General features: G+C 35.7%; 1 protein-coding gene across 1 annotated transcript in view; it reads left to right on the top strand.

Annotated features, from left to right (window-relative positions):
• The window catches only part of ARHGAP42 (Rho GTPase activating protein 42), a 169,774-nt gene that overhangs the window by 35,376 nt on the left and 121,064 nt on the right, over window positions 1-13,334 (top strand). The window contains exon 2 of the mRNA XM_013178134.3: window positions 3,525-3,620. Coding sequence (XP_013033588.1) covers window positions 3,525-3,620 — 96 coding nt within the window. The remainder of the gene's footprint in view (window positions 1-3,524; window positions 3,621-13,334) is intronic.

The raw sequence follows: 13,334 nt of genomic DNA, 5'->3' as shown, positions 1-13,334 counted from the left end.
CAGGGCCTCACCGCCTTCTGAGTGAAGAATTTCTTGTTTGTGTCTAATCTAAATCTCCCCTCTTTTAGCTTAAAAACATTGCCCCTTGTCTTGTCATTATCTGCCCAAGCAAAAAGTTGCTCTCGATCTATTTTTATAAGCCCCATTAAGGTATTGAAAGGCTGCAATGAGGTCTCCCCAGAGCCTGAACAGCTTTATCCTTAATATGATGTCTTCTAATATTTTCAAGCTCTTAAATAGGTCTTATGTAGAGCCAGAAATCTCCAAATGGTATCATTTTGGATAGTTTGAGCAAGTTATCTAATAAGCTATTTAAGTTTTATTACTTTTTTCTTAGCCAACATTTTGAAGTTAGATTAAATATGCTTTCTTCAGGTTCAAAACCTCTAAGCATTAATAAAGTGATTTACTGACACAGTGAAAGAGATATCAGCATCTGTGTGTGACTAATCCAGTATATAAAATGGAGGCTCCACCTTGTGTATTTTTATCATTTGTTTTCCTTTCCCTTGACTTTTGTTCCAGTGAACCCTGCACATGGGGAAGAGTGATAGGGGAGAGTCCAGGCTCCCTCATTTCCTTCCATATATCCGCAGAGATGCCAGTCATTATGGATGGTTAGTAGATTGTTCAGAGGAAATAAATCTGCAGTCCTATTAGTGACAGATAACTTTTACGTTTTGCTAGTACTTACCATAGAGCATCTTTTTCATTCATTTGCCTTAGGGCCATTTTATTCCTTTCAGCACCAATTGGTGTGCAGCAAGTTTATAGAAGTACTTAGGACTTGGTGAAGTGACTTGGTGGAAGAGCCAGCAATAAAACTATGGTTCTTCCCTTTAAACTCAAAGCAATATGCTGCATATAAATTAAAGTTCAGGTCTTTCTAACAGCTGTAGAATAGTTAGTTACTTAGATATCAGAGACAGTGTATTTCCCTAAAACAGAGAGTGCTTCATTTCTTTATAAAGATTTATTTTCATCTATACTAACAGTAGGAAACACTGTGTTTAGCTTCTAAGTTGTTAGTACATTTAATAATAATTTTTTCAATTTTAGGAAATGTAGGAAATGTTCGGTAAGGATGAAATAATTCAGTGTGGTTTTTAATGGAAAACACAGTATATTTTGATAATGATAAGATTTTTCAGTGTCAGGAAACTACAGGTGAATCTGCTTGATAACATTCTATTACCCGTGGCAGTACGCTGTGAAGAACAGTGTTTCTCATGCATAAAAATAGGATTTACAGAGAAAATTATGTAATGCAAATTTAAGGAAGCTTTATCAAGGCAGCATATTTTCATCTAAAGATAATACAAAAACTCTTTTTTTGTTTAGTATATAAAAATAAGTAACTTCAAAAAGCAGATGGAGTATATATTTAAAAAGAAAAGGTCTAGGAAGTAACTTTCAAATACTGTAAATCATTGCTAAATAATTCTTACTGATACGGTTCACAAGAAGTTAGTTTCAAATACCGTAAATCGTTGCTAAATAATTCTTACTGATACAGTTCTCAAGAAGTTACTTTCAAATACTGTAAATCATTGCTAAATAATTCTCACTGATACAGTTCACAATTTTCTTTTAAAGGAAATATATTTGCTAAATTTCAGGAAAAAAAACAGTTAACTGAGAGATATTTAAGAACTGCTGTGGTAACTTTGTTAATTTTTTTTCAAATAGTCAAAGGTGTAGTGGATGTAGGTTGAAGTAGAGGGGACATTTTTCCTTGGAAGGAGGAGCATTCTTTTCCTTTTTTTTATGCTGTTTATCAAAAAGATATAGATTTTGTTTACCCATTTCTTTACATCCTAGCTATTTATCTGATATAATTAAATAAATATATATATAAAAAGATATGAATCCTTATATAGACAAGAAATACCTGTTTGTATCTGTATTTTCTAAAGACTTTTGGGTCTGGTGTCGGACTGATGTACTCTATAGCTGCACGTAAGCATGGTGAATAGGAGATTTGAGCCCAGGAGTGGGTTTTGGCTCACTGGTGCCTGCCAGCCAGAGGCCAGTTTGAAAGCAGCAGGCACTGAGCAAACACAGGGGCAGGGCAAAATCTTGATAAGAACCGTGACTTTTGATAATGGTCACCTTCAGTTACAAAAAAACCAATTTGCAGTTTCTTATTGCTTGGACTCTGATTTGAAAGGATTTTGAAAGGTTTTCAACCCTTACTGTGTTTAGGGTAATGGCATGTTTTTTAATTGTTGAAGATTGTTCGAATTTAAATAACACTGTGTGTGTGTCTGTCTGTCTTGATTTAAGACAATAGACGAATATCTGCATTTATACACTAGATTTTATTCCTGCCAGGAAAAAAGTTAGCCTTCCAGTTTCATATCCAGCTTTGAGGATACCGGTACAGGTAACTAAGTATTATATGGCTTTACAAGAGCGATGCCTTAAGAATCCCAGAATGGTTTAAATTGGAAGGGACCTCTGGAGGCCATCTGGCCCAAGCCCCTGCTCAGGCGGGACCACCAGGAGCTGCTTGCCTGGGACCATGTCCAGGTGGTTTTGAAAAGATCTCCAAGAATGGGTACATGATGCTTTTGGATCAGAGTTTATGGCTTGGCTTTGGTTCATATCTTAACCTAACCACTTCTTTTGATTAGATTTAATCCATATCAGACTCTTAATTGCCAGTTTTCCTAGCTTCTGAACAGACACCATAGATATGTTCTCAAGGACATGGAGAATTGTTGCTGTCATTCAGGGATCATCTAGACTGATAGCATTTGTAAGTCTTGACTGAGTTTGTTCATTACCACATTCATCTCCACATTTGTCGTTAGTATACCCAATGAAGGAAAGAATGGATTTATATGGTTCCATTGATATTTTATTTTTATTATGAATGTTGTTTGCCGGAGTGTATAGAATCCTAATGAAATTTTATGCTACGGGGTTTGGATTACTTTGACGTTTCCTTGGGACCTGAGATCCAGCTGTGTGTGATTCAGTGAAAACAGTGCTCATAGTGCATGGGCAACCTAGTTGATTAGCAAACACTCTTTTTTTTTTTTTTTTTTCCCTTTGATTTCTTTGTACAAAGCTTTTATGTATTACTGTACGATGTTAGTGTATTAGAATAGCTAGAGTATACTTTTTGGCAGTGTCATGTATAAAAGAAATTATCATGACTTTTATTTTAATCTGTGAACCAATCTTGCAGTATTTTAAACAACAGTAGTCTACCTACATAAGCGATTTACCACTAGTTGTTGATATCTTATAATATTTTTTCAAGAAATATAACAGTTTTTCAGTTCTCAACATAATTTATGTATTAGTGTTCAAAATGTGGCAACTAGTATGTTTTGTTGGGTTTCTGGGATATCTCAAGTAGTTTGATTTTAAATGGTGACAGGAATGAAATGAAATTACTGTGCAAAAAAGATATTAGAAAGGAAACTTTGTAAACAAAATACGTGAAATATTGCTCCAGTTGAGGTGGAGTAATTCTAAGTTTCTTTTTTCTCTTTCTTTCTCTTGAATTTTAGATTTATCCATGGCAGTGCAAAAATTTTCACAGTCTTTGCAAGATTTCCAATTTGAGTGTATTGGAGATGCTGAAACTGATGATGAAATTAATATTGGTAAGTATGTTCTGCAATATTTTTTTAGTTTGTTAAATGTTTACTGTGATATCACTGTTACAATGCGGCAGATAACTGCATATAAAAGAACTGAAAAATTGAAATAAGTGGCAACCATGGAAGATTTAAAAAATAGTTGTCAAAAAAAACTGTCTTCATGAAGTAGCTTGGTCCATTGTAGTTCTAAGAACTCAACAGTGCTTTGTTAACTGAGTCAACCCTGAATCTTCTAAGTCCTGCTGCTGTTTTAACTTTAGACAGTTCTCTTTGGGATACTAAAAGGTGTGCAAGTTTCCCATGAAATAACCTGGGTCTGCAAAAAGCACTTAAGTACCTAGTAAGACACAGGAAGTATTTAAGAGTCTAAAAACAGGAATACGTTCTTTACAACTTGAGCATTCCTAAGTATATAGTGGTCTGAGTTTTTGCCAATAAAATTTACTAGCTGCATAATGTTTTGTCTCTGTGCACTCACAGGACTCAACAGCTCAGCTTGTCTTGAACATAAGTCTCTTTAATATCTTCAAAATATTCTTTCTTCAGCAGACCTAGTCCTGAAAACACATCTGGCATTCAGAAATTGTACCACTCTTTATTCCACAGCGTTGCTGCAGTTGCAGTGATGGTTTCGGGCAGCAGCACAGCAGCTGGGGTGCTCTAGCTTCTCTCAGCGAGAAACCTGGTTACTAATCCATCTTCAGAATGAGTAGGTTCAGTGTCATGAGTCTTAGATACCACGTGGCTCCCACATCTCTCCCAAAACATCTGGGAAGAAGGGAGGTGTGGTTGTTCAAGAGTTGCTTCTAAAAATAAGCAATTTGGCAGTACAATAAGGAACGTAGGACTTGTTATTAGTTTAAAAAAAAAAAAAAAAAGACGCACATAATACAGAGGGGAAACTCAAGATTTGGGCTTTTCAGAATGTATCTCTTATGATGGTCTATTTTCAAATCTCCTCACCCTTCACTGTTTTCACTGTTTCCCTTTTCCTGGGTCAGTTAGCTAGCCATTGGACAAAAGTCTACTTTATTTTACAGGCAAGGTTTGCCTCACCTTCATCCTACACCTTTATGATGGTTAGAAGGCTGTCCTCAAAGATAGCTGGTATTTGTTCACTGTCTTCCACTAACCTTTTATGAGGGAGGACTTATTAAAAATTTTATAAACACTGACATATAAAAAGAGGAGAGTGAAAACACTGAGCTGCTTCTATTCAGACATAAATCTGCATACATTCTTTAGGTGTATCAAAGTTGGAGAACTTCAGCCCAAAAGGTTTGATAAGGGATTTATTTTTTTTCATTGACTTCAACATAATAAAAAGAGGCAATTTGTGCTCAGTAATTATAGCCAGTTTCTAACCTTTTCATTGAGGACACCAATTCTGAGCATAAATTATTTTTTCTGTTCAAACTGCAGCACCTTCATCAAACCAGATATACCCAGTATTACATCTGTTGCAAAAGCAGTTTACTGAAGGTCGTGGCAGTATATGGAAAAGATCACTTGTGTGTTCTGGTCAAATAAAAACAGTTGATGTAGAGGCATTAATTTAATAATAAGTATTGGTTCGTTAACTTTAAGTGCAGATCGTTTTAATTGAAGTGAAACTTCTGTCTTTGTATTTAAAAAGCAATATGGAATTAAGAGCCAACTGATACATGATGTAACTTTAAAAACATCTTTGAGAATTTTTTCCTAATAAACAAAAAGAAGTAACAAAAAAAACAACACAGTAGAATACTCAGCTTTTAGGATGGCAAGATAAAAGCTCTTAGTTTCTTAATTTTTTGAATTAAGGCAAATGTTTAATCAGCTGATGAATTCTTCATTCCTTTTGAAAACAAGTAAATAAATTACTGAGTGAATAAAATGAGAAAATGCTTTAAAAGTTCTTGGAGAGAGTTCCAGACAATTCTGCAGATATTTAAACGCTGTGTATTTTTACTAATTGGTCAGCAGACAGATTAATATTTAGAAACGGATACCGCTGAAACTAAATAGAACAATTCAAATCATTTCATTCCAGTGCCTCTATACAGTAACTCCTGGTCTGTCAATCACTTTGAAAGTTTCTTTTTCAAAGATGTATTTGCTCAGCTTATTGATGAGCTTACATATGAAACATTTTAAAATTGTTTTATAATTAACTACTACAGTAAATAGTTACTTTCTGATTTCATACAATCCAGTTTCTTAAATAGGAGTGCATAATATTATGGTACAGTTATACATTTGGAAGTTGCTAGGGAAGTATGAAAAAGGTGAAATTTAGTATCCAAATTTAGTAGTTTCATGTGTGAATTTTATTACTTTGTAGATTTTCTTAAAACATTCAAAAAAGTAGAAAAGCATTTTTGTGCATGACTATGACGCACTATATTCCAATTTACTAAATGCAATACTTTCTGTGATTTTTTTTTCTGAATAGTTAAATATACAAAGATACTAAAAATTAATCATATGTTTATTGCACTTTTTAACACTCTACATATTATTTCTTGGCTGCAAAAGTTAATTGCACATATTTTATTCATTTAAACTAAATCTACAGTATCTCAAAGTTTATGTCTCAGATTTGGTCAGAAACGTTTTTGAAGACGTAAGGGTTTGCATTTAAAATGAGGTGACAGGACAAGGAGGACTTTCATTTTACTTGTAACCTAAATGTAGCAAAGAAGAGACATTTTATTGTTTGGACATTAAACAGGCATTTAAAACTATTTAGGAAAAAACAGGGTTCATGGAGCTTGACAGCTGATTTATTTCACTTGGAGCTTCAAAGAAGGGATTTCTAGCTTCTAAGGCAACCATCCCCTGATGGATTGTCGTGTACATCAAAGAAGCTTATAAGAGTAAAAGGTAAACTGACAGGAATCAAATTCAAGTCTAACAGAACTTGAATGATACTGTGTGCTTTTATAGGGTAAGTCTCAATTTTTGATCTCCCTAGAGGAGTGACCTAGAATTTGTCCACATCTTTAACATGGCCCAACAAGCTCAATGTACTTTTTTATTATTTTTTTTTTTAAATCATCAAAGACAGCTTTGTGTAGATGAATCCTGCTCTCTGTGCCGCCTTCACCTCCTTTAAGAAGAGCAGTGATTGTGCATGCTGTTGGGAAGTTTTACTTCAGTCTCCGGTGATACTCTGATTTGATGACTTTTGTACAAAACCACCAAATACACAGGGACTTAATACAGGGACTACATTCTGAAGGTTTTAAAACATATTTCCATTTCAAGCTTGGTGTTAGAAATGCATACTAATATTACCTCCTGGATAAGGCTTCTTCTTTCAGAATGTCATTATTTGTTTTTTAAAAAAAAAAGTTTCAACTTTTAAAAAAATTGGAACATAGGGGATTTTTATTTCTTTTAACTATAATAAGTTAAAAACTGAGTTGATTGCTCTGTGCACTTTCTTTGATGTGAAACCAGAGTTGCAGGTCCCTGTTCGTTAGCTAAACACACTCAATATACACAGAATTGTGATAGCATTCTTCAGATTTAGTTAATTTAATATTTAATCCAGTGGTGGATTTGATTTTTTTCCTTTAATTATCATATTTGATTTAAATATTTATGATTTCTTACTGTTTATTTACAAATGTTTAATTCTTTTGTAGAAGCGATGTCCCTTTTTGACAAAAATGTCTGTGGCTATGGCTGTAGAATGCATTTTATGTATTCTTTGTGCACTGTTGCAAATTACCAAAATTTATCTACTTAGCCACTTTCCGACGTACCATGCCCAGTTTAGAATCAGACACTTTGTGCCCATGTTATAAGTTGTTCCTCTGTTTTTTTTCAGTAAGCAGGCTGGCTTGTTCCTCAAATCAAATACAAATTTATTTTTTTTTTTTTTGAACTCTAGACATGGAGTATTCATACTATAAAAAGCCTTTTCAGATTTAAAATCTGCTAACAAATTGAGTTTCTCATTAAAAAATAAACCTCTAGGAACAATTATCAGTGTTGTCTCTTACCCCATATCAAAATGCACGTGGCAGCATGTGATGTGCAGCGTTACAAAGGCCGTAATATTCCTGGTTAATAGCACATGGACATTAGTTCCAATGGCATGTGATTCAGCCAAACGTTAATTTTTTGTGTGATTGAAATTTGTGCATGAAGTGGCATCTTAACACTAAAACCATTAATCATCAACACTAAAAAAGCATGGTAATGAAGGCGTGATGTAACTCACTCTTAAAAAGGAGAGGATGTCATCTTACAAACAGCCGTGCTTTCCTCAATATTAAATAGTGAATGGCAGTGCCAAGTCTCAGCTCTTAAACATTTATCATGTACATAGATAGTCTCAGCCAGCTATTCTATTAATATTTTGCATTAAGTTTAAATAAGTGAGAGCTTTTTGCAAAAACAAATGCGTGTTTTTAAAACATTACTATACTGTTAGGTAACCTAGACTGTAGCACAGTTAAGTGCAAAGACTATGTTTTTAATGAACTAGAGTCTTTTGTGTCAATATACACTGTGCAGACATAAATTATGCAAGGAGAAGGTTCTCCTTTTCCAATATTATCCAGCTTGTGTCACCTAATTTCTTCTGCAGGAATCTCCGTGTTTTTATCCTCCTTTCTTCTGTTTGTTATCTGGGTTGTGGCTGATACAGATGAGAATAATTAATAATACTCAGTAGAACTCTGTCATTGTTCTGTCTTGTGTTTTTTTTTAGCAAGTTCTTGTCAATTTTGTACTGAGACTTACTATAAGTTAATGAGATTTGATATCAGCAGTGTAAGACAGTGCTCTTCAGAACTAAAGGAAAACAAGACAATACATTCTGTTTTTTCCTTTGTTTTATGCCCCTCACCACAGGGTACCAAACCTTGGCCATTACACTTGGCCATTTTACTTTAACTGTTCTTATTGTTGTGTGCTATATAAGAAAAAGCACTGAAAGGCATATGTATTTCACTGTGTGGCTACTGATTTTTTTTTCCTGAAGTCAGAAGTACTTTTAGAGAGCTATATTATGAAAGATATTTCAGATAGCATCAGATGCTCAGTTTAGGAATGTAATAGGATTATGATGATCTGTAAAAATCGTTATTATTAATTAAGGCACAAGGAATAGGTGAGGAGTTTTTAAATTTGGTATCCTTCTTCGTGGGAAATGAGTTCTCTTGCTGCTAGCAGTTGCAGCTCATGTGATCTTTACATGCTCACATTGTAAGTCATTAATAAATAGGGTGATTGAAATTGCTAGTAAGTAGCTATCTACAGAACTATTAACTCATACCAGGCAAGTATGTTGTGTATAGCACTTAGTTTCAAGTTGAACTTTGAAAAATCAACCAAAACGTACTGGGGAGGAAGAACTTACTTTATTTTTTTAATAATAAAAATAAAATAGAAGAAAGAAAGAAACCTTTAACAATAGTTGTTTGTTAGACTCTGCTGCTGTGGTCCTAAGATCTTGTGTTTGAGTTAAGCAACCATGCCAGAAGCTCATTCTTCTTTTTTAGCTTGTACTGGGCATCCACATGCCCAGTGCTTTCAAGTTAGCAGCTGCTCGGCCCTCTTGGAGAGCACGTCAGCGGATAAGTATCCAGTCATTCAAAGCAGCAAATAAATCCACATCAAATGATTAGTGTATAAAAGTATTCAAGTAAAAGAAAAAAAAAAATCCCTCCATCTCTTAAAAAAATGTAAAAGGTTAATTGGCATTTCAAGATGCAAATTCCATTTTTAATGTTGCAAACTGTGCATGCAATGCTATATTAAAACAGAAAAAGACAATTTATAGGAGCTTTAGGCTTGCCTAATCTGTATGGAGGCAAATCTTTACAAACCAATGTATTGACATTACAGTCGCCAATTAGGGTACACTCACTTTTAACTTCTAAGAGGCTCCAATCAGGGACTTCAGAAAATAGTTGTCAAGCTAGTCACAATTTCAAGTCACCTCTATTGTACCTCTATTGTATGTGGTGTGAGATGGACTGTTGAATTAGTCTGTCTGTTCAAAAATTAATTTTTAAGCTGTCTTGAGCCACCTACTGTCTGAATCGCTTTGGATATCCTGCAGGTCATCACCTTAATCACTTGAAGTTAACTTTGAAGTTCAAGAAAGTTTTTATAATTAATATTCTACCTACGTTGCACTGAACTCCCATTTGTAATTGTGTTTCTCAATGGCATTACCAAATATCAAATAAGTCATTTCAATGAATTCCTGTGGCTCGGATATACTGCTGCCTTACCCAAACCAGGGAAAGGAGGATCTAGCCACCACCTTGAGGGTGGAGTTTCTGGGGGTGGATTTTATTAGTGTAGGCATCAGCTCAGTAATTTTTTTTAGTGCTTGAGTTTGTTGACCTTGTGGAGCATATTAAAGACACGCATATTTACCAAAGGCATTTTTTAGATGGGTGGGAAGGGGTTGAGTCCTGAATTAGCATAGAAAGCTATTTGCGACTCAGTGTATTTGCATAGAACAATTGTATGCTGTTTTTCCACTGCAATTACCTGCCTAGATTTGCCAGCCTTCTCTCCTCTGGTTGGAAGAATGAATTTTCAGATTAACTTTTAAGTCACCTTTAAAGCAATTTTGTATAAGCTACTTGTAAGATCTGAAGCAGAGGACAGATTTCCTTGGTACTTGTTTTGGTCTATTTTTATCTACAGAAGTTAAACAGTAACTAATTATGGGAGGTACTCAGCACAATCAGGATGTGAAGTGCCTGAAGTATTTGTTTGAAATCTGTTCCTACCATTATTATTATTACTTTTTTTTTTTTTATCCCTGTTGCATATTTAAACAAATGCCACCTGTTTTCAAACACTATTGTTTATTGACTCCAAGAAATGAGTGATCTTATGCTAGGGCTAGGATCCCATAGAGACTTCAAAACAGTATCTGCACCAGAAAGAAAAGGTTGGTTTTCTGTGGGTCCATAGTTGGTTGTGGAAGGTCACATGAGGCTGGCAAAGCAGGAGAATAAGTAATGTTGGTCTTCATCTGTGCAGGAAGAAAAGTTAAAATAAGATCAACAATAAACACAGACCTTGTTTTTTCTTCTTCTCCAAGATACATATCAGAATGTTGTTAGAATTTGCATGCTCCATTGTTAAGATATTTATTCAAATGACAAAAATTAGACTGGAGTGGCTGATACAGTTACCACCCATCCTGTCTGTCGTATCCTCCTTCTGTGGCAGTAGAAGTTGGATGTGAAGTAGGGGGATCTCCTGAGCCATGGCAGTTTATACATCCTGCTGTGATGAGAGAGTCTAAAATTCATGCTAGCTCATTTCAATTACGTTGGGCTACAAACTGTGGTGTCTCAGACTGTCCCTTGCCATGGAGCTCGTGCTGCTAACAGAAAGTGGTTGAAGCTGGTGATGGATAGCAGTAGATTTGGCTGTCCTGGTGCATTCTGCTAAGCAGTTTAAATTTGATGTGAGCAACTTGAACAAATAGAAAAGTCCATGCCACTCACTGGTCAAGATGAAGCATCTGTTTTGTCCTTCATTATTAGATGAAACTTCTGAACTCGTGTAGATGCTTTCTACTTTATCATCTTCATCCCATGACTTCACCACACCTCTTTTTCCCTCCTTCCTCTCTTTGTTTTGTTAATGTCCAGCTCCACGATTTTTTTCTAGAATTGGATGTCCCAACGGAACTATAATGTAATGAATATGAATGCCTGTGGGGAGACGGTTAGCCTGAGGACTACAGAATCTCATTACAGAGATGTTTGAAAGTAACTCGTGTGTGCTGTTGCTGCTCATAATACACTGTTAGTAAAAAGGCGTAACACTTCAGAGTTGTCAAGTTAGTATGCCTCTTAAACAAGTTACTCATTTTCAAAAACAAGTTGTGGTTTGATCAACTCGGCTTTGAGATACTCATCTTCAGGCTTGAGCAAATAAGGTGAAGGACGTTTACTTTCTAAAAACAGAATCCTTAGTAGAGCTTGGGGTTTTAAGCCCAGAAAGTCCTTGATCACTTTGTAGGCCTAAATTCAACAAAGTAATTATGGCAAACCTAACATTAGCTGCAGTATTTGCTGATAGTTTTCATAACTAAATTGTTCCATCATTCAAATAATAAATGCACTAAATTTTACAAATCAGAAAAAAATATATTAATGATTCTCAGCTGTATCCTGAATGTATTGCTTTTCTTTTTACTTCCCCTTAATTCAGCACCCACATAGAGCCACACACAAATAAGGTTTATACAGCTGGAAGGATGGAAATACCTTTTTTTTCCTCCTCATTTGAAGTATGGATGTGCCTCTGAAGAATCAGCGATCTGGCAAGCTAAAAATGTAGTCATAATTACTTCTAATTCCCTTGTTTATGGAATGCTAGGATTTAATATTACTTCCGCAGCTTAATATGTTGTATGTTGCCCAATGGTTGTTTTCCACATTGCCTTAGCTGCTCAAAAAACTCGAGTATGAAGTAGCCGTTGTTTTCTTAGAATTAAAGATTTCTATTTCTAGTCAATTTATGTTATGATTCTTTCTAGTGAGATTTTGCAGAGGGGGACACAAAGGAAAGCAGGAAGGGATTGGAGGAATCTCTGATTTTAACCAGAGCCCACCTTTGATCTTATCTATTTCTGAATACTCTGAGGTTTTAAAGCTGTTCGTCCTTTGACAGGCCTTGGATATCAGTCAGGTCTGGAAAAGTCTGATCTGCTCAAGTCAAAGGTTAATGGATAATTTAATTTAGTTAAAGATTAATTAATGGATTTTTACAGTACAGGACATTACACCATTCGTTTCAGTGGAGGCCAAATCAAGCTGTTAGGGTTTCAAAGTCAGTCTCCAAAAACTCAGCTTGTGAAAGCACGTTGAGGTCACTTCATGCCTGCTGGGCTGAAGCTGAGGTAAAGGATCTGGTTCTCCACGCCCCGCTGAGCTAGGCCGCTGGAACACCTGGGCTGCAGGACTGCCCTGCGTGTGGCTCCATCAGGTGGAAGCAGAGGCTGACTTCTCGTTGGCAGATGCAATGATTGTAAACCCTATTAGTGGCATAGAGATGAAGTCTTGCTTAACAGCCACTTGTCTGAAATGGTTACCTCTGCTGTGTGAACACGGTGAAAATAGAAGGTTTGATGTTTTCACTCAAAGACTGTCAGGATCTTGTCGAGTTAGTGGCTGGTACCAGACGCCACTCCTTCAGACAAGTGTAGAAGGAAGGGGAGAGATGAAAAAAGAGCAAGTGAGCATATCGGATTATCCAGATCAGTTCAGTCCCATATTCCTAATGAACTGGAAGAAATCGCTTAGATGATTTAAAATGTTCCTGCTGTCATGTCATGATGCCACATTTTGGGAAAGCTGCTGTAGACTGACAGAGCCTAGGTTGGGCTTTTTATACCAAAGCCCTACTAGTGTTGTAGATAACTTACAGCTTTGTTGGGGGTGAATCAACATGTTGTTGTTCTTACACTCTGGTTTCTTCTCTGTCCAGCCCTCTTGGGCTGCAAACTGTGTGTGCCATAGGCAGTATTTCAGGTTGTGTTTGTAAACATTACCACAAAGAGCTCCAGTTTCAGGGTGAAGCCTGTGTATGTGCAGTGAAAACAAAGTTTTAGTAGCTGGTACACAGAGGCAAGTCTGTCAAGTGTAAGGCTGAGCTACTAATTCTTTAGGATTATTTACAAAATGTATTTATAAAATGTATTTTTATGAGAAGAATTCACACTGGCAAACGGATAAATCT

Source organism: Anser cygnoides, chromosome 1 (assembly GCF_040182565.1).
Source record: "Anser cygnoides isolate HZ-2024a breed goose chromosome 1, Taihu_goose_T2T_genome, whole genome shotgun sequence".
NCBI classification, from domain to species: Eukaryota; Metazoa; Chordata; class Aves; order Anseriformes; family Anatidae; genus Anser; species Anser cygnoides.
This window is presented reverse-complemented; position numbering and strand designations above follow the sequence as displayed.